Here is a 21,814-nt window from a genome sequence, read left to right as displayed (position 1 = left end):
GTTTCTAAAATGTTAAAAAACCCCTCTACGCAAAATTGCACAGCCCACGCTACAGTATGCAGTGTTTTAAGACGACCAACCCACTTCTCTCCAAGGACAGCACTGGGAGCACCCAGTAATCCTGCTCCCGTCAGGGAACGCTCCAAGGCCAGGGCAGAGCCTGGCTTCTGGCCTCCTCCCAGCAATGCAAACAGCCGGGGGAGAAAGGTTCACAGAGCAAAGAAAACAAAACAAACTTCCCAAACAAGCTAAGAAAAGTGAAGCCTGCTAGAAAAAAAAATAAATAAAACGCCATGCATTGAAAACATAAAGAGGAAAGGAATGGAGGGGGGGTGGGAGGAGAGATTTCTTTTTTTAAAAAAAATGCAAATCAATGGTGGGACACTGCTGAAAAGGCTGAGAGGGGTCTGAGATCAGCGCTCAGTCCCGCTCAGTCCCTACACGGAGTCCCTGAAGGCCAGGGGGGGCCCCAGCAGCTGTGCAGGGAGCCCATTCTCCCCCAACCCAGCAGCACTCACCCCCACACACCCCACCAGAACACAGGAGGTGGGCAGGCGATCCTAGCGACATCAGGAAGGCCAGATTCAACTTTTCTCTGCTACAAAAAAAAAAAAATTTATAGTCCCCTTTCTGGAGTACTGCTTTTAACTTCGACATACACCAAAACATCTTTCTGTGGGATGTTTTGTGTTTCTACAAGAAAACAACATTTACAACCTGATTCTGATCCTGTCGTCCAGCTGGGACAGGCGGGGCAAGTGGCACCAGATGGCTGAGAGAGGCTCCCAGCCACCCTTTCACAAAGGAGGGCTCCAATTACCCCCTGGGCTCTGTGCCCCAAAGATGACCTCACCAGCAAGCTTGGGGGAGGTGCCCACAGCTGCCAGCCAAGGGGAGGGGGGCTTTCTCGGGGCCCCAGCCCTCCCTCCGAGACACCCCCCCCCGCCCCCCCGCTTCTGCCGGCCTCCCCACCCCAGCCTCCCCACCCAGCACCCAGGGATACCTCCAGAAACTGCACACCCCAGATGGCAGGTGCTGGGGAGTCGGAGTTGCCAGACTCGTTTCAAGTGGACAACTTTCAGGAGGGCAAGAGGGTGAGGTCTGCAAAAACCACAAAACAGACTAAGGAAGGTGCTAGAGCAACAGGCAGGCGGAACAAAGGTGTCTGAGCCAGGGCTTCTCAAACTTGAAAGTGTATGCAAATCACCTGGGAATTTGGTTAAAATGTCAAGGCTGCCTCTCAACAAGCTCCCAGGTGCTGCCACTGCGGCCCAGAGACAGGCCTGGGGGCCGTGCTTTGAACAGAGAGGGTGTGAGGTGCCCATCAGAAAAGCCACAGCACTCAAGAAGAAAAACAACCATTAGGGCAAGTCCGGGGAGGAGAGCCTGGCCACCTTTATTGGGAGTATGTTTCCGGGGACACGGTCCGCGTTCCTGGAGCAGTGCGTTAATTCTGCGATTTGTGCGGTATTTTAGTGCATCCCCCTGGATCCGCACAGGTTATTTTTATTCCCATTTCACAGCTCTGGAAGCTACGCTAACCAAAGGACTTGGTGAAGCCGGACTCCCTGCTCTTGGGCGTCTACCAAGACCGAAGGCCTCCTGTGACGCAGGGCATAAACACAGAGCCTAGGGCAGTGACACAGAGGCTGATCCAGGCGTGGCAGACAATGGGAGGAAAGCCACTGGGCCGGCAGGCACAAGAGGCCCAGGGGATGTTGGCTGGGTGGGGAAAGGCAGATAAAGGGCCAGGAACCAACCCTAAAGGGGCACCAGTGAAAGGGTGGTGTCGCCTTCTGGAATCTATAACAAAATAAAGGCAAAATTTAAACCTAGCCGCCCTCTCCAGATGAGGAAAGGGGATATTTACATACAGAAGGTGTCTCTATCTCAAGCGTTTTGTTTTCACTTTTATTTTTAATTTTTTTTAATGTTTGTTTATTTTTGAGAGCGAGCGCGAGCAGGGGAGGGGCAGAGAGAGCAGGAGACACAGAATCTGAAGCCGGCTCCAGGCTCCGAGCTGTCAGCACACAGCCCGAACTGTGAGATCATGACCTGAGCCGAAGTCGGAAGCTCAACCAACTGAGCCACCCAGGCACCCTGTTTTTACTTTTAACAGGCTGGCCCCATTGAAGGGAAGGTCAAATGAAGAGCTTAACTTTCCTCCTCCCCCAGCAACTCCCCTTTCACTGAAGGGATGTGGCCCTTCCAAGAGAAGAGTTACTCCCGCCCTGCCACACCCAGCCCCTGAGAACTGACAGTGTAGGGCAGGCCTCAGGGTGAGTGGGTTTCCCTGTGAAAAACGATGGACATCTGTGGGGTGACTCCCTCAAGAACCTAAGGAAGAAATGGCCTCCTTAATCCCATCTGGTAACATCTCTTCCCCAAAAGATCCCGAGTTGGCAAGAGGGGCTCTCAAGGTAGTGAGCAGCCATTTTGGATTTAGATTCAAAGAATTCAAAGAGTCACAGCTAAAAAGTTTCCAAAGTTCATCTGTGCAACCCTTCCATTTTCCAGAGACAGGCACCCATGGAAATGAATTGCCAAGGTCACCTCGGAAAGAGCCAGTGGCACAGGTGGGACTCAACCCCAGCCTTCTACCTCCATGTGCTTTTTCCAGAGCACCGTGCCCCAATCGTGAGCTTTCCCAACCCTGCCCGGGTCCAGCTACCGGAAAAGCAGCGCCTGTGTTTCAATGCATTTGAAAGTTAACTTCGCTCTTTTTTGCTGAGTCTTGTACAACATTTGCTAAAATGATACTCCAAAGTGCAACCCTGTCCAGGGCTGGAACTCACCTCCTAAGTTGTGAGACTTGGCTAATGAGGGACCGAGCAGAATCTGCCACCCCGAAACTTGCCTCTTTGGCATAAGGATTATCTTGATCTTGTTATTTTTTTTAAAACAGCAGGCACAGGAGCAGAGCTGAAAACCGGCATAGAAGTTACCGAAGGGAAATTTACATTTACAAGGGAAATCTCCATTTGGAAGGGTGTTTGCTCTCAGCACCAGGAAGATAAAGGTGACACTAAATCACAAGATATTCTTATCAAAGGAGACACAAACTTAAATCTGCATAACAACCTTACCCTGTTTCCAGGTCTTCCCCACCCAACCCCCCCCCCCCCCCACACACACACACCCCAGCCCCAACCATCTTTCTTGTGTCTTAAGCTGAAAAAGGTGATGGCATGGGCCATTTCGTGAAGTTCCTCGAGTTTTCCTGGATCTCTCATGCATGCAGGAGGTGGACATGTTACTAAACTTGTTTGTTTTTCTCCTGTTAATCTGTCTTTTATTACAGGAGGTCTCAGCCAAGAACCATGAAGGGCAGGGGGAAAATTATTTTTCCTCCCCTACAATCAGCCAGGCTGATCTCAAGGATGGATGGGTTTTGAAAGGGTAAAATAAAATACTAAACAAAAGAAAAACAGAGAAAGTTACTAGTGTTCATGCAAAGCAACTCTACTTCAAAGACAGGTGACTATTACAGATTCTGGCTGTGGTTGAGTTTAGAAAGCAGGAGATTTCTGGTTTGGGATGGGCACAACTCCAGGAACAGGTGCCAGGGAGCAGCCCTCAGCTCTGCCTGTTAACTCCACACGTGGGTGAGACCAGCCCCCCAGGAGGAAGCTTATTGTGCCAACCAAAAACTGGGGGAGGTGAGACACAGGGACAAGGGACAGGTCCCCTCAATTGGGAGAAAAATCCCCACAGACATACAGAGACCAAAATAAAAAAAACTCAACCACCCCTGCCACTTAATGCCAAGAGCTCTTCCTCCACAGACTTCATCACAGGAGGTAAAGGAGGACCATACCTGGTACCTGGGAGTAGCTTTTTCTGCCAAAGACCAGGAGGCTAGCATTCCCAAGGCGCTGTGTGTTCTCTCTCCCCCTCTCTCACACCCGCAGTGGCCACAAACAGGTGGGACCTCTCTCAGTCCCCACTGTACAAGTCACCATGATACTGATCCAATAAGAGGCAGTGACCTTCTCTAACCAAACAGAGATCTCAACACCCCTGGGGAGACAGGGGTGCAGCTGGAGGAACTGAGTGCAGCCAGGGGATTGAATGCCTTTGGCTCAGTGGAAAGACTCCTGTCGTAAGGGCTTCCGCTGGTGCTGCACACCCACCGCCTGCCGCCGGCTGCCTGCCCAGCCTGCTGCCTGCCTGAGATTCAAGAGTCCGGAGACGGCAGAACAAAGGAAAATGGCCGTGGCTCAGGCAGCGTGAAGGCTCCAGGCCAGCCGGCTAGCAAGCAAGCTTTTCTGCATCTGAGTACTCCAGGGAGGAACAGGGGACACTGGGCCGAGCACTGAGGTACAAAGGAGAGGGGAGCCTTCGAGACTGACAGCATCCCAGGCATGCACCTGACCCCCATCCAAGGGCACAGCTGGGCCAGGAGAGCTCAGGCAGGACCCACTCCCAGAGGCAGCAAGCAGGCAGGCAGGTGGCTGATGGGACAGAGACCAGGCACCCCCACTCCTTGCCCAGCTGCTCAGAACTCTTCCCAGGGAGGGGGGTGGCTCCGAGCACAGCATGGAGACTTGAGAGAGGGGAATGGAGATCCTGATGGAGGTACCCAGGAAGAGCAGGGCCCATCCAGACCTCCAGGGATGGCGGGGGGTGGGGGTGGGGGGGGTTGGAGGGCAGGGAGCGCTGGGAGAGGGCAGAGTCCAGGCTGGGCAGCTCAGCCAGCATCACAAAACACAAAAGGGGTCCCGGAGTGGCTAAGATCGGTCTACCAAAGACTTCTGTGAGCATAATGGGCTCCTGCTGCCAGCAACAATAGCAGCCCTGGCCACCCCCTCTCCTCCTCCCCTCCCCTGCTCAAAAAATTCACAATGGGAGGCAGCAGGAAACCAGGGCAGAGCCTGTGAATAGCTCCACTGTCAGGCCCCAGGCCCCACCTCCTTAGCCCTACAGGTCAGCCCTAGCTGCCACCCGGCCACAATAGGAACTTCTGTGCTGCCCAGGCCCCAGAGCCTCATACAACAGAGCTATGGGCATGGAAAGCTCTGGACTTCTCATAGGGGCAGCAAGTAATACCAATGGTGAGAGAGACAGGGCAGGGGCACAGGCATCCAACCCACCAGATCAGGGTCACAACAGCCACCTTTCTATTTAGGGAGGGCTATCTGCCAGCCAGCCCTAAAACTTCCCCACTTCTAGCCCTGCCCAGCCAGAGCGACAAAGGGAAAAACTGTGGTCACTTCGGAGGCACACGGTGGCCACGGGGATGGGGAAACAGCCAGAGAGCTCCCAGAACTCCCAGGAGGATGCCAGGGGATGGCTCTCACGTGCACCGTCTCTCATATTCCACCCTCCCTCTCCCCAACCCAAGCCAGGAGGAAACACTCAGCTGCCCTCACCGCCACCCCCCCCCCCCCCCCCCCCCGCTTCTGCTCTGAAAGGATGGCACCTGCTCCAAAGAGAAAGCCCATCTATTATTTACACCAGGTGCCTTACACATAGGCCTTTAAAATCACAGGGTGGACGAAGCTGGGGCTGCAAAGCAGGTAGGAGACGGGGATCCCAGAGCCACAGAAAGTCCAAGGAGGCCACGACAGGATGCCTGACCCTCACAGCGACCCCCAAAACTGAGGGAGAAAGCAAATGCCCAGCCCCCACTGGCTTCTCAGCCAAGACTCCAGGCTCACGCCCCCAGCCCCCCACCCAAGTCCCGCACACTCCTGGGCCTGGTCATACCCACATATTCGAAATCTCTCCTCCCTCCCCAGACCTCATCTGGCACTGGCTGCCTCCTCGAACTCTTGTATCACACTTTTGGGCGCGCACAGGGCACAGCCAACGGACGCAAACAACAGGTGCTCCGTGGAGGCTGGATAACCTGAGCTGAACCAAAACAGACTGCAGTGGAAACCAGGACACCAGCACCCCAGTCTCCCCTCCAGCCCCGGACTCTGTCTGCAGAAGTAAATACAAGATCCCTCCGAGAAAGAAAAACTTGGAAACCTTCCTTCCCCCCTCTCCCGAATCAAAACAACATGCTTCCTTTCTTGTTAAGCACCCAGTGCCTAGACTCCTCCTCCAGTGGCCTATTACAGACCTATGAGCATGTGCAAGGCATTCCTGCAGCTCGGCTTCTAGAAGCCAAATTGGTACTGAAAGCAACCTCAATGTCCATCCATAGGAGGCTGACAAAGCAAATCACGGTTTACCATGCAGCGGAAGAACAGGTCGCTGTTAAAAAGAATGGACTAAAGCTACACTTTAGAGTAAAATTTACAAAGTACAGAACAGAGGAATTAGCATACCAGCAAGGGGATAATGGAGGGAGGACAGGCACGCTCACCTAGGCACCCAACATGTGACAGAGGCCTCAGGGGAGCAGAACTGAAGAGGTCAGGCATGGAAATGCTCATTTTCACTGTATATCTTTATGTGCTTTTTTATCATGTATACATTTTTTTTTTTATAAATTTTTTTTTTCAACGTTTTTTATTTATTTTTGGGACAGAGAGAGACAGAGCATGAACGGGGGAGGGGCAGAGAGAGAGGGAGACACAGAATCGGAAACAGGCTCCAGGCTCTGAGCCATCAGCCCAGAGCCTGACGCGGGGCTCGAACTCATGGACCGCGAGATCGTGACCTGGCTGAAGTCGGACGCTTAACCGACTGCGCCACCCAGGCGCCCTATCATGTATACATTTTAACTAAAAGTTAAACTTAAATTGACATTTAAAATCCCTAGACACGCCTGGGTGGCTCATGTCGGTTGAGAGTCTGACTTTGGCTCAGGTCATGATCTCATGGTTGATGAGTTCGAGCCCCACATCAGGCTCCATGCTGACAGCTCAGAGCCTGGAGCCTGCTTCAGATTCTGCTTCTCTCTCTCTCTGCCCCTCCCTCGCTCATGCTCTGTCTCTGTCTCTGTCTCAAAAATAAAATAAGCATTTAAATAAATAAATAAATACATACATACATATTTACATACAATCCCTGAAGTTTGTGGCTGTCGCCACACACACACACACACACACACACACACACACTCACACATGGCACCTGTACCTCTCCCTGCATGCAGCTTCTGGCATCTCCCTAGAACAAGGGGCTGAGGAGCAAAGTAGGGGAAGGGGTGCCAGCGTCTGTGATCCAGAAAGAGTAGCACCACCTCAGAGAACTCCCTGCTCACTACTCCGCCCCAGGTCCCCACATACATACAAGCTTTCCCAGGAAGACCAAGAGCAGATTCTGACAAAGGCAGGAAGGAAACCAGAGGTTATTCCACAAGGAGGGCCACCTGTAGGCAGGTGCACTCTGCGGTGAGACCGGAAGCCCCCAAGCTTCAGGCCTGTGCCCGGAGGAGGCTGAACCGCAGGCATCCCAGGCCTCCAGCACGGACCCTTCTCCAGGGCCCTCCCCAGCCATCAGGGAGGCTCAAGATCCTAGTGGTACGAACCCCATCCCAATTTTAGCAGTTAAAGAAAGCTATTTCAACAGATTTCTAGGCCTGGCCCAACTCCAAGTACAGGCTAAAAACAGTTTCTCCAAAATCCCAGCTCAAAACCCCAATCCCTTAGCTACTAAACCATATATTGTGTGTATATATATATATATATATATATACCTTTCAGGAAATAGGAACTGCAAAATGGAGTCGTGAGATAGGTTTGTAGATTTATTCCTTACTAGAGGGATACATATATGTTGTTTAAAAGCCTCCTTTAACTGCATGTCAATAAATACTCTGCACTCAGAAGCACTGATGTATTTCCTCCAAGTGATTTTCCCCCTGAGGAACAATATAATAACCATCCCAGTCTCTCCTGCTTCTGAAGGGTATGACACAATGCCTACTGGCCAGACCATTTGGGTGAGACCATCTGGAAGGCAGGGAGTGGTTCGTGAATGGAACTCTTTCTACCTAGCAGAACTAGGCCCCCACTCAGTGCCACCACACCCCCGGCCACCACAGCAAAGATCTCCTGTTGGCCTCAAGTTCACAGACTACCCAGGCCACAGCGAAAGAAGGCTGGAAAGAGGGGAAGTATGTATGTTTGGTTCCCCTATCCCATAAGACGCTCTCCAATGGCTGCTCAGTGTTCATCTGTAGCCCCCCAACCAGAGATTACAAATGAGATTTCACAACGAGCAGAATCAGGCTGGCACTTGGAGCCCTCAAACCTCAGCTGCTAGGAAACAAGTCCCCGCCCCTGTCGATGAGCCCGGAGCAACTCCTCGGCAGCTCTTTCCCTGAAATGCTAGAACCCTCCATCAGACCAAGACCAGCCTCTGCCAGACCTCTGCAACCATCTTCCTGCACGAGTGGGCAAGGCCCCCACCCCGAAGCAAGCACTGATGCTCAACAACCAAATCCTGCAGCATCTGCACTGGCACCTGCCCCACTACCTCACCTGTCTTCCCACAAGAAAGCGGTTCGGTTCAGGGCTACCCGCACCCAGAGGGGCCCTGGGCCACCTCTGCACCTGGGTACACACCACGCCCTCCTCCTGGCTCCCCGGGGAATGAAATCCCCACTGCTACCACCGCAGACTCTGTTGTCAACATGCCCCCTCAAAATGTATCCATATTTATACCATTACTTCTATTTCATGGGAAGAGGAGAGACATCGACTGTGGCAGGCAGAACGAGGAAACAGAGCCAGCTTCTGGCCTGGAGCCGTCAGGACGGAGGAAGGCCCCCGAACCCACAGCCAAGAGGTTTTCTTCACACACCCTTCTTACTCACAACAGCAGGTGGCCTCCTTCCTAAAAAGTTGGCTGTTGAGATAGAAGGTCCCCCAGGAGTAGAAGACGCACCAAACAAGCTCATCAGTGTGAGGACTGACCAAGTAGAGAGGAGGGGCAGAGAGAAAGCAAGGAGCGTCACACACGGTTGGCTGGTTGCAGGGACGGGAAGGCCTTAAACAGGGGAAGAAGGCTGGGGGGCTCCCACCCAGAAGCCCCCAGTACACAGCCCAGACAGGGAGAGGAGACCCGCCCCCCTTCCCCGCCCCCCCCCACCCCCCAGCAGCTCCCTGGGCCCAGCTCAGACAAATGAGGCAGCCCAGTCCCTAGGCCGAGAGGAGGGTGATGCACAAAGCTGTCAGACTGGTTTGCCCAGGATGGAGAGAGCAAGAAATACAAGGTACGGAGGCCAAGAAACAAGAGTCAAACAGGGAGGGTTGTCGGGGAGCCAAGGGGCTGTGGTCTGGCACCCAACAGGTCTGGCAACAGGAGACAGTAGGGGGGGCGGGTGTCCACAGGGAGCCCAGCTCCCGGGTCTACACTATTTCCTGGGTGCTCAGGGGCAGTCCAACAGGCTGAGAGGGAGGAGCCAGCAGTTGCTGAAAAAACTCGGTTTCTGGAAACAAGGAGAGCCACCGCTCCTGAGAAGTAAGTGGGAAGAGCGGGAAGCTCAGGCCGGGCAGGAACCGGGAGCCGGACCAGAGACCGCACGTGGGCTGCTGCAAGCCTCAAACACGGACGCACGATCTCTCCTTGACCAGACTTAGGCTCTTCCGAGCCCTCCGCTCAGCCAGGTCCGGCCTGGGGCTTCCATCTCCGTCCAGTTTCAGCAAGAATCCCGCCGGGTCCGTCTGGCCAGAATCCCCTGCCCTCCGTGTCTGACCAGTTCCTCCTCTTCCAATAACCCTCAGGTAACAGCTGACCCCCTAGCCAGCCTTCAGCAGAATCCTGAGGTCTGTTAGCAAACCCCTAAGGCAGAAGTCCTTCTGTCTGCTGCAAGTCCTACATCAAGTCTGCTTTACTGTCTTAAAGTGTCAGAATAATTATTTCTTTAACAACATGGAGCTCCAAATCTCCCTGGTCCCCAAACGGGGGAACCACTCGGTCTGGGGCTGGGGCGGGCCTCCCCCACCAAGCTCCAGGGACAGGCCCGTCTGCTTGGCCTAGGGGTAAAGGCCTAAAATAAGACAGCCAATCTGCAGGCTGGTTAGACGTTAGGGAGGTCTCTTCACGGCAACGGTCACTCAGTGGGCAACCAGAGCCTCTCCTCGGAGCAGTTGGCAGCGGCCGGGAGGCCCCAATCTGAAGCTGAGGTGGCTCTTTTCCTTATGGCCAACTTTCGGAGAAGCCCAGGTTTCCTCAGGCGCCCCGACGGGCTTCTGAAGCTTGAAGCACAACACCCTGCCTTGGGACCATGCATCCTGGCGCATGCTGTGGCCCTCGGGCCTCTCAGGCTTACCACTTGCCACTCAGACCTCGAGATGCAGAGGAAAGAGAATCAGAGGACACTTGGTTGATTCCAGCTGCTGGTAAGGACTCTCTCCTGGGTGTCACCACTAGGAATTCCTCAAAGCCTCTTTTTTTTTTTTCAAAGCTCTCTGGGCCCTGCAGAGTAGCTTGGCACAGACACCAGCAGCGGGGACCCTCAGTCAGGGAAAACCCAGAGAGGTCACCAAACCTCTCTCCTCAGGCTCGAGCCCTGCCCGGTCCCTGTCCTGGTTCACCTCTCCCCCAACCCACAGCCCTGCGGGAAAGCCCAGCCTCAGCTCTGCCAAATTCCAGGAAACACAGTCTCAGGCAGCAACAGGAGCTCACCTCTTACCCAGGATCCCGGGGGCCGCTGTAGAGCCAACTGCCATGACTCTTGCCACACAGCACAGGCTGACAGACCCCCAAGGAGAGAGGAGCCAGTCCCTCCAGTTACCTAGCTGATGGACGCCAGGATTCTAAGCCTTCTCTCTGGCTGCTCAGCAAGGGAAGCAGAACAGACAGACCTCAAGAAGTGAAGAGTTTAATCCCAGCCTGCCCAGGCCCACTTAAGCTCAGCTTACCAGGCCTCCAAGAGAAAAACCACAGCACAGCAGAGCCTGGCCCAGCCCCACCCAACCCCACCAAGCCCAAGAGCAGAGGAAGTGGGGTTCCCGGAACCAGCTGCTGGTGAGCACTCTGCTGAGCCCCAAACCAGAGTGTCAGGCCTAACATTTTGCTTCCCGGACCTGAAGTGTGCACTTGAGTTTTATAGTAACCCCATGAGAGACAGGAAGGGCAGATTCCTCCCTCATTACAGATGAGAACATCAAGTCCAGGAGGAGGAACAAAGAAAACAAAATCAAAGATGTGTCTACAGGGTCACTCGGCTACAAAGCAGATACAACCCGAAAGCTGGCCTCCCCACTGTCCACCCTACAGGCCGAACAAGGTTATTCGTCTTAATGCTTCACTGGCAGAGGCTCTGAACACTTCCTACCAACCAGGGCCTGTGCTGTTCCCACACAGGCATCTGCCCTTGTCTGAGCCAGAAAACATGCCGTGAGGGAGAAAATGGACGTAGAGACAAATATGAGTATCCCACACAGATTCATGGAGGACACCGCTATAATGGAAGAGAAGACAAGCCAGTTGCCATTCACCTGGACCGAAGATTCACAGAGCACGGGTCTACGCAGTACCCTGGGAACTATGACAGCCAGCCAGGAGCAAGCCCGCTGTGGTAACCCACCATGACCTCTCCCTCTTTCCAGAGGTGGGAAAGCAGAGGCTCTGGAAAAGGAGGAAATAGGACGAAGGATAGTAAGTTAACCCAATGCAGAAGAACCTGAGGTCTCACGCCTCCACCAGTGTTTCCTGGCCCTGCTGGAAGTCACCAAAGAACAAGCAGGTGACAAAGCACAAAAGCAAGTTCCACAGTGTGGTGGGCTCTTTAACATCCTGCAAGGGCGACTTGAGTGGAAAACTGCAGGGAACAGAGGGGTTCGGCCCCCTTCAACAGGCCAGAGAATCACCCCAGCCCCACACCCAATCAAGCTTTTCTCCATGGGGTTCTGTCCCTTAGTAACTACCTTTCCTTTCCCCACACCCGCAGGCCTACAAGCTCAGCCCCAGAGTCTCAGAAATGGAAGAGGAAGGTGAAGACCTAGAGGGGTGCCTCTACCTGCTCCTGTTTCTAGAAAAGGTGGTTGACCCTACTAGCCACATACAGGTAAAGCATGGGGAAGGCCAAGAACCCCATGGGCTGAACTCCAAGGGCTGGAGCAGGAGCCAACTTTCCATCACATAGACATTAACATCCCTCTTCAAAGGCCACTAGGACTGAGCAGCAGAAAACAAGGCTCATTAACCCAGGTCACAGTCCCTAGTACTGGGCTAGGAGCTGAATATATGCTTAGTAGAAATCATCCATGGCCTGGAACTCACTAGTCCTTGGGCCCACGAATGAATAAATGAAACCCAAGGAACCCAAGTCACTCGCGCGGGATCAGACCAGCAGGCTGCCTCTGCAGACTACCTGTTCCCACCCTAACACTCTATCTTGTTCACCCTACCTCTGCCCTTCAAATGTGGCACTTCGATTCATCTTTAGCCTAAACAGTGCTTCTTTAATTCATGATCACTGTTTCTGGTGACACTCAGACCCAGGCCTTGGGAAGACATCACAGAGGAGGGCACCACGGTAGGCAGACGGTAAGCATTTAGTGCCACTCACCAAATGTTCCCAATCCCCTTCGCCACCCCACCTTGTAAGTATAAGTAGGCCCACGTGGCTGCTTTGGCCAGTGAAATGCCGCTTCCAGGTGGAAGCTTTAAGAGCCAGGGTGAGACTGGTCATGAGCTCTGTCCCCCTGTCCAAGGGACCAGGAATGTTCCAATTAATCAGCATGGGTTCCGCAGTGAGAACAGCAGAAAGCAGATTTGGGACAGATGCGGTGCGAGCAATAAATAAACCTCTGCTGCTTTAAGCCTCTGAGATTTGGGGACTGTTACCACAGCAAACCCTGATCTATCTAGACAGATAGAGGCCATGACTCACACCCCAATCTTCTCTGCGTGGCAGTGCTGGTCGGCCCATTTGCTGGCCCAAGAGAGGCTGAAGCTACTTCACCCGTCACTCAACAGGAGTTCCGGGGTGCCTGCTACGTGCCTGGACCGATGAGATGCTTTCAGAAGCAGGGGATAAAAGGGCTGCTGCATTGAAGGACCTAGTAGCTCCACTACGGGCCAGGCTTGTGCAGTGTACTAACCAACTTTCATACGAAGGCATGATCTACATTAGAAATGAGAAAACCTGCTCACACTGAGACTTTAGGCGAGTAGTCTGTGACCTCTCCAGAACAGTTTCCTCATCTGTCATATGGGGCGTATAACATTATCTATCATACTGTGTCATGTCAAGGGTTAAATGAGTTCAAGCAAGTGAAGTTTTCAGGAAAGAGCTTGGCATCTGTGTCCACCAAGAGTAAGTCTCAGTAAACTCACCGTAACCACACTCTTAAACCGTGCACGGAATTGCTTGCAAACTTGTCCGTAACTTCCACTAGGTTTTACATCCAGCACAGGTTGCCCAGGACTGGCACAATGGCACTCTGTAGGCAAGGCCAAATAGAAAGTAAGTCCAATCTCTGAGCACATGGTGACCCAAGTGGGGCCTTAGATAATGTTTCTGGAAGCCCAGAACTCCCTGGCTTCCACTATCACCATGATTTGCAGGGCGGAGTCCCCTCCCCTCCAACACAGGGCATGAGCTTTGTCCTCCCATCCTCAAATACGGGGAGGGAGGCACCCTCACCTGTCCTCAGAGATGAGCACAGCTGCCCAGTTGGTAAAGGAAGGAACTTCCCTGGGCAGCCCACCCTCTGCAGCCCCTTCCCCCCCCCATGCCTTTTCTTCCTAAAGGAGCCACCTCCAGAAGCACCAGTGGGCTTGCACTCCCGCTTGCCTGAATAATAATGCTGCCTAAGGGGAGACCAAGTACAAATCAATAAAACACCACTGAGCACCGACCACCTATGTCCAGGCTGGGCTGTAAGACCACACAGGGCCTACGGTCTCTCAGGGAGTTGTGAGCCTGGAACAGTGCCTGCAAACAGCACCTGGCAAGTCTGGCACCCCACAGACTCTCCATCATGCTTTGTTAAATGACCTGAAAGTCACATTTGATGGTCCAAGTGGAGCAGTTCAAAGATGTGGGGATGGAGAGAGCAAGAAATTCTCCAGCTGAAGGTGGGAACAAAGTGCGATGCAGCAGGAGAGGAGGGGAAAATCCCTCTGGTGGCCTGTCTCCCAGACCCTAGGGATCATCGGACTGGGACAAAGTTTGGAGACAGTTGAGAGAGGAGCTAGAAGGGTACATGGGGCCAAGATGGAAGAGTATGTGCTGCATTCTGAGGGTCCCAGGAGGATCTCTGGAAGGAAGGAAGGAAGGGTGCCTCTGCCAACCACTGGGCTAGTTGAATGTCGAAGGGATAAAGGGGTGCTGGGTGGGCTCTGGCGGCCTAGACCCCAGGTTTCCCTTCACAAATAGGGAAGGGTGGCCCAAGCACTCAGCAGACACTAACTTCCCCTTCTTTGAGGTCAAAGGGTAGTTGGAAGGCTACTTTTGAGGCTTTGGCAGGCAGCTACACCCACTCCTATCAGCCCCAGCCACCCCCATCCGGGAAGGAAGACCTCTAGGGAGCAGATCACTGGAGTGAGCACACCAGCAGAGGCTCCAGTGTAACGTCCTGCACTGGTGTCTCAGCATGACTTGATGCCCCCCAGACACCAGCACCCCGGGACAGTCGCTCAGCTTGTACACACACACAGCCGCACTCATCGCCGCTGGCAGCCAGAGGCCACTGCCAGTACTGGGGCCATCGCCTTCCCCCTGACTCCCCACAGCAGGGAGCGCTTCTAGCAGACCAACTTCACACGTGTGCCGCAGGTTCCCCTCCCAACACACACACACACACACACACACACACACTTCCTATCCAGCCGCATAATCACCCCTACACACACATACACACTTTCCACCCACCCGCACCACCACCCCTCCCCAGCAGGAGGAGCGGCGCGAGACCAGCCAACTCCACCGAAGCTCCAGTTAGGTCAGGAGTTCGGCTCTGCTCCCAAGCACAACCTCCAACGACGAACGCGAAGCTGGGTCACCACCTACTCAAACTCGGGCCGCCCCAAACCCGTGCAGGGCAGAGTGAGGCGCACCGCCCGGGTGAGCGACTCGGTACATAACCACCGCGGGGCAGGGGAGGGGACGGCCCTCCCGGGTCTGCACCCATCCTCTACCCTCGGCCTGAGCCGAAGGGAGTGCCCCTCCCTGGGTTCGTTACAGGGGACAGGAGGCAGAGCCCCTAAAGGCGGCGGTCCAGCCCCCCTCTCCCCGAGCTCTGCCACCCCCGCGCGACTCCGGCGCGCACCCGTCCGGGAACGCGGACAGGGCGAGGGCTATTGAAGCCCCAGCGCCAGGCTGGTCGCCCGCTGAGGCTCTCACTCCGCCCGGGGCCGGAGTTCGGCTTAGCGGGGTCCGGGCCAAGGCCTCCAGCCCCTCGCGGGCGATCTGGGCAGACAAAGCCAGCGCCGCCCGTGGGGCCGCCTCCGGGACAAGGGCGAGGAAGCCGGAGGGGCCGAGCCCGAACCTGGGGATCAGTCCCAGTCCCCAGAGGGCCCTCGGGGGGCGGGAGGGGGAGGTCGGCCTCAGACAATGAGCGGGGCAGGGCCCGACGCTCTAGCGGGGGGGGCTCCGCGCTCCACTCACCCGGGCGCGGCAGCGGCGGCGGCGGCGGCGGCGGCGGCGGCGGTGGCGGCGGCGGCGGCGGCGGCGGCAGGGGCAGCGGCTCGGCCGGGTTCGGCCGAGGAAGTTAGAGCAAGTTCGGAGGCGCGGGGTGGGAGGGCGCGACTCGGGCCGTCCGAGCGATGGGGGCGGGGCGCGGAGGGGCGGGGCCGGGGGCGCGGCGCCGGGCGGCAGCAGAGAAAAAAGCGCCGCTTCCCTGCGCGGTGCAGTGCCGCCCGCGCTCCTCGGGCCCGCCCCGGCTCCGCCCCGGCCCCCGGAGGGCCCCGCCCACAGCCCCGCCCCACCCGGCCCCCGCTCGCCCCTCCCCCAGGCCGCCCGGCCTTTCCGGCCCGCGCTGCCCGAGCGGCGGTGGGGCCTGGTCACCCGACTTCCCCATTGTCCCATTTTGGGGCCACCGCGAGCGCCCCACCAAGGTGTGCTGCGTCGGCGCCCCCTGCCTTACCTCCTATTGGGCTGGCCCTGAGCTCGGGAGAAACCCGCGTGGTGGGGGCCGAGGGGAGGCAACATCTCTCAAGGGGGGTAGGGGGGGGTGACCGTGTAGGGGTGAGCGCAGGAGTAAGAAAAATGGCCGTATTGAAAATAGGCGGGGCGCCTGGCTGGCTCAGTCCGCAGAGCATGCGACTCTTGATCTTGGGGTCGTGACTTCAAGCCCCACGTTGTGCATAGAGCTTACTTAAAAGAAAGAAAGAAAATAGGAGGCGCTCCTGCCTGGCTTGGGAGACTGCAGGGGGCGGGGAACTTGAAGAGAAGGGTAGTAAGTTAACATTTTGCATTTCTTTGCACACTGGGCAGCAAAGACCTGCTCCTTCTAGTCTTGGTGCTAAAAATACCAAGCTTTCTTTGGACCGCTTGCTGAGATTTGTTACTAAGTTCTGTCCCGGGGAGATGGCTGAGCGCAGTCTTGAGGAAGAAGGCCGACTCCAGGGATGAATTGCAGGGGGGTGGTACTAGAAAGGCTGCCCTCCATGGTCTCCTCCCACCTCTCTGAAATGAGGCACAGGCACGCTAGTGATTCTTAAAGTCATCCAAATGGAAGAGGGCTAGGTGGGCAACAGGAAAGTCACATCTCTCAAAACTGGGCCAGGGAACTAGGTAAACCACATTTTAATACAAGCAAATCAACAGGTTGAGTCCTATTTAAGGAGGAGATCTTGCAACGGAGACGGTTCAGTCCATTCCAGGTTTTTTTTATCAAGGGGGAGACAAGCCTGCTTGTGACATCCCAGGCAGCTCAGGGACATCTTTGGGGAATCTGTCCATTCAGTTACCTTTAAGCAGATAGTGAGTGCCTAATCGAGTACCTGTGCAGACCCTATTTTGATGCTGAGGGTACAGCAGTAAAGAGACAGCTGAGGCCTCCTGCTCCATAAAGCTTACTTTTAGTGGGAAGGACAATTGCAAGTCGAGGTAAATGCTGAAACAAAAGGAGCTGGGATAGAGAATAGGAGTCACTTTGTGTCCTTGAGGAAGAATTGTTGAAGTCAAATGAGTGAGGGGACAGCCTGGGGAAAAGCCAGGCTGACACATTCCAGGTTGAGAGCAGTATGTACTGAGGCCCTGAAAAAGGTAAACTGTGGACAAAAGTAAGCTCTGGACATGTGAAGGAACTGAAAGAAAACCATATGGCCAGAACAGCAAGCCTGGGAAGGAGGATAGGAGGATAGGAAATCCTCCTTCCCAGGCTTGCTATTCTGGCCATATGGTTTTCCTTCACCCCCAAGTCGGGAGGTGGGCAGGGCATGTGAGGCTGTGTCTAGGGATGGAGGCCTTTTATTAAACCATTGAAGGGTTTTATGAGGAAGTCTAACACGGTCTGATTTACAGCTGCATGAAGAATACATTGGGTGGGTGGCAGGCAGAAATAAAAGCGCGGAGACAATGAGACTGTTGTGGCAGCCCAGGCCAAAGATAATGGTGGTTTGGACCGAATCGTGGCCACACTAAGATGAGTACTTGAGAGAAGCTATTTTGGACGTGGACTCAACAGGATACGTTGGTAGGACTGATGGGGGCCGGGGGCAGGGGAGGAAAGGGAGAAACCAAAGATGACTTTTAAGTTTATGGCTGGAGTAAGCCAGTGGACAGTGTCTCATTGATTGGAGGTAGCCTGAAGGAAAGGACTACGGCTCAGGGAGAAGCATCAAGAATTCTGTTTTAGCCATGCTGGGTTTGAGATGCCGGTCAGAGATCAATTCATTGGTCAAGTCATTCGGAGGGAGGCCTGGGCCGGAGGTGGGGTTTGGGAGGCATCATCTTAAAGTCGATAAAGGCTGTGGGATCTGAGGAAGTCACCTAGAGTGAACAGGTAGTTGCAGAAGAGAGGGTTCAAGAGGCACCCAGAAGAGTCGAAAGAGCCAGAGCAGGAAAGAAGACAAAGAGAGGCTGAGGAGGCCAGAGGAGAACCAGGAGACTGCTACAGCCCAGAGACGAAGAAAGGAAAGAGTTTCTAGAACAGACTGGTCAGCTATGTTAGACGCTACCTAGAACTCAGATAAGATGAGGACAGGGAAGGATCCACTGACTCTGGCAACACAAAGGTTATTGGTAAATGTGATAAGGAGAGTGTTCATGGAATGGTGGGATGGGAGCCAAACCACTATCATGTTTGGGCAGCTTGTCTAACAGGGAACAAGGGACCGAGGAGGGGTCTCGAAATCACAGGAGGCTTTGGCAGAGATTGCTAGATGACCCTAAGAGCCATTCTCCCCCTGGCTACATGGCTCCCCAGAATAAAAGCAAGTTTCTCGGACTCCTTTGCAGCTAGGTATGGCCACATGACTTAGTTCCGGCCCACAGTCAGTGAGTGGAGGCATCCATATGCAACACCTGAGAACCGGCTTTAAAAGGAAGTCGTGCTCCCTCCTCAGCCCTTGTTCGTTCCTGCTCAGTGGAATACCTAAATATCCCGCTGGAGCTCAAGCAACCATGCCAGACTTTGGAGTGGAAGGCACGTGCCGAGGATGTTAGTGCAACAAGATAGAATAAATCTGGGCTCCTCATGTTTATGGAGCCACCCTACTTTCTCTGGAATACCTGCCTCTTGACTTTGTCTATCAAAGAAAGAAATTTCTGTCCTGCTTAATCCTGTGTTTCCGGATGCTTGTAGCCATGTCTGGTTTTAACTTCTATTAGAATACAGAGGGGTTTGTTGAAATGTACAAGTTACCAGAGCACATTTACAGAGGGATAGGAGTGATCCAGGACAGAAGGCAGGCGCAAGGATTCTGAAGAAAGGGAGATGGGATGTGGGCACTGATGGAGAGGACACCCCTGATGGAGGGATACCTCCACCATTATTGAGTGGGGGCTGGAGGCAGAGATGTTTCCAGTAAAGTTGGTGTTGGAAAGATAGTCATTCACACTGATGATACCTGCCGAGTTCTGGACGTGAAGGAGGTGTGAGCTTAGAACAAGGAGGAAGGGGAGGGCAAAGCTACCATTATGTACCACGGACTGGTGGGGGTCCTGCCAGCCCAAGCAGCCTCCGGGAGACTGCTCTCTTGTGGACCAGTTGGTCACACTGCAGCACGGTATGTATGAAGAGGGTGAAGGACATGTCCACAGAGCCACCGTGGCCTCCACCAACCCCCACTGGGCCTCGCTTGACAGTTACGTATGCCATTCCCAGCTGCCATGTGAAACCCACCGAGCTTTACCTGACCCATTTTTATAGCAATATGGGTAGCTTCAGCGCATCAGGGATACTCAAAGCAGAGCAGGCCCATTTTATCGTCCTTTTTTAAAAAATAAAAAGAAGGGGCACTTGGGTGGTTCAGTCGGTTGAACGTCTAGCTTCAGCTCAGGTCTTGATCTCACGGTTCATGAGTTCGAGCCCCTCATCGGACTTTTCTGCTGTCAGCACAGAGCCCGCTTCGGATCCTCTGCCCCCTCTCTCTCTGCCCCTCCCCTACTTGCATTCTGCCGCTCAAAAATAAACATTTTTAAAAAGTCTTTTAAAAAATAAAACAAAATAAAAAATAAAGAGATGGACAGCCCCAACTCGTAAAAGGACTGGCTGTATTGTAGTCAGTGACTTCGTTTCCAGGCCAATCCCTGCAGCTGTAATTACCAAGTATACAGCTGAATTATAGTGCAGACTGCAAGCCTGGGGTATGGATTATGGGAACAAAAACCAGTACGGGGCGAAGGGGGTGGTTAGAAAAAGAAGCTGAGAGTTTCTTCCCCTTTTCCTGGAGCTGTAGTTGGCTGTAAGTAAAATTTTCTTTTTTTTTTTTATTTTTTTTTTTTAAATTTTTTTTTCAACGTTTTTATTTATTTTTGGGACAGAGAGAGACAGAGCATGAATGGGGGAGGGGCAGAGAGAGAGGGAGACACAGAATCGGAAACAGGCTCCAGGCTCCGAGCCATCAGCCCAGAGCCTGACGCGGGGCTCGAACTCACGGACCGCGAGATCGTGACCTGGCTGAAGTCAGACACTTAACCAACTGCGCCACCCAGGCGCCCCGTAAGTAAAATTTTCAATGGCAGAGCGTGGTCTCTATTGTCCTCTGATGTCTTCCTTACCCTTCTGTTTGGTCCAGTTCCGATTTCGGTCCCAGTGCTGCATTTGCTCATCCTGGGCTCCACGCTGCCATACCTCTGTGTACGGGCCAAAGGGTGGGTAATAGGGAGGAAGGAGCTCGAATAGAAGAGGGACTTGGTGGGGCATCTGGATGGCTCAGTTGGTTAAAGGTCTGGCTTTGGCTCAGGTAATGAGCCACGGTTTGTTGGTTTGAGCCCCATGTCAGGTTCTGAGCTGACAACCTGGAGCCTGCTTCAGATTCTGTGTCTTCCTCTCTCTCTCTGCCCCTCCCCTACGTAAGCTCACTCTCACACTCTCGCTCTCTCTCTCAAAAATAAATAAACATTTAAACATTTTTTAAAACTTTAAAAAAAGAAGGGCTTGGTGTTTGAGCTCTCCCTATTCTCAGCCTCTTGATGTTGAGCAAAATGCATCTCCAAACCTTAGATTTCTTTTTTGTAAAGTCAAGAGAATTGTAAAACCCACCTCATGAGCTTATAGTAAGAATCAAATGAAATAATGTTTATAAAACATCTGTAGGCTGTAAGGAACTCTGTTAGCTGAAAATGATGTGTTATTAAGGCCAGACTACTGAGAATCTTCACGTTAGCATGTTTTTGATGGAAAGAAGAAAATCCCACTCGAACTAGCTTAGGCCTAAGGAGCAGAGATTACTGGGAGGATACTCAGGTCGCTCACAGAATCAAAAACAGAACTTGAAACCAGAGTGACTCTGGAAACTGGAGGCTGATCCTGTGGGTTGTGCAGACTGGGAGCCCCTCCAACCCAGTCTGTTTCTCCTAGTGCTCAGTTTACATATCTGCAACACGACTCTACACCTAGAGGTTGGTATGAACTAATCCCCAGAAACTTTAACTAGTCCAGTTCTGGTCATATGCCCACTCCTGGACCCATCAGTGTAGTGAAGGAGGGAAGATTCCATACTTGGACCAGGTCTGGGTCAAATGCACATCCTTGTGGTCCGTGAAGCAACATCTATATGCCAAAGAAAAGATGGTGTGTGTGAGACGTACCTCACACAATGCCTGGCGGAGTTTTGTGTGGCTGGTATTCCTTAGGCCATAAGCAGTCCCCCGAGGTTTTACGCAGAATAGTAACATTGTTATACCTGAGCTTTAGGAGGGTCCCTCCGAAGGTAGGTGTTGGAAGAATGCATTGGAGAGAGCAAGATTGGAGCAAAGAACAGACGGGAAGGACACTATTACAGTGGTTCAGGAAGTTGACAATGTGGTAATGGGAAGAGGTGACCAGGTTGAAAGTACATGCAGGAGGTAGAACTGAGGGGTGACTGGATGGGAAGGTGAGAAACAGACATCGTCTTCTGGCTTCATAGATAGGCATGCTGTTCACTGAGAAGGAATCTGGGTGACCCTGCATGTGTGTGGTGACAGGTGACGACCTGGACGTCTTCCCTTGAAGTGTCCCAGGACAGAGGCAAGAGGTCCAATTTGCTGTTTAGGGTTTAGGAGAGACATCTAAGCAGAAGCTGTAAATGTGGGCACTGTTTTGGGGTGTTTTTTTTTTAACGTTTTATTTATTTTTGAGACAGGGAGAGACAAAGCATGAACGGGGGAGGGTCAGAGAGAGAGGGAGACACAGAATCTGAAACAGGCGCCAGGTTCTGAGCAGTAAGCACAGAGCCCGACGCGGGGCTCGAACTCACGGACAGTGAGATCGTGACCTGAGCTGAAGTCGGATGCTTAACCGACTGAGCCACCCAGGCGCCCCTTGGGGTGTTTTTTAACACTTTTTTTTTTTATCGTTTATTTATT

General features: G+C 53.5%; 1 protein-coding gene across 6 annotated transcripts in view; it reads right to left on the bottom strand.

Moving 5' to 3' along the window:
- The window catches only part of TSPAN14 (tetraspanin 14), a 57,297-nt gene extending 41,718 nt beyond the window's left edge, over positions 1-15,579 (bottom strand). Inside the window, exons 1-2 of one of the 6 annotated variants that reach the window (XM_086680141.1) lie at positions 15,464-15,481; positions 13,189-13,295 (exon numbers count right to left, since the gene is read on the bottom strand). Coding sequence is in view for 1 of the 6 variants with exons in the window: in XM_086680138.1 (XP_086536264.1) it covers positions 2,796-2,868 (73 nt within the window). In the remaining 5 variants the exon portion in view is untranslated. Of the gene's footprint in view, positions 1-2,795; positions 3,096-10,530; positions 11,315-11,345; positions 13,131-13,188; positions 15,377-15,463 lie in introns of those variants that run through there. The other 5 variants (XM_086680139.1, XM_086680140.1, XM_086680143.1 and 2 more) reach the window with 5 other exon arrangements.
- Between the last annotated feature and the right edge of the window lie 6,235 nt (positions 15,580-21,814).

This window comes from Puma concolor, chromosome D2 (assembly GCF_028749965.1).
Source record: "Puma concolor isolate L17-30 chromosome D2, mPumCon1.1.hap2, whole genome shotgun sequence".
Taxonomy (NCBI): domain Eukaryota; kingdom Metazoa; phylum Chordata; class Mammalia; order Carnivora; family Felidae; genus Puma; species Puma concolor.
The sequence above is the reverse complement of the archived record's forward strand: the minus strand, read 5'-3'. Positions and strand labels throughout refer to the sequence as shown.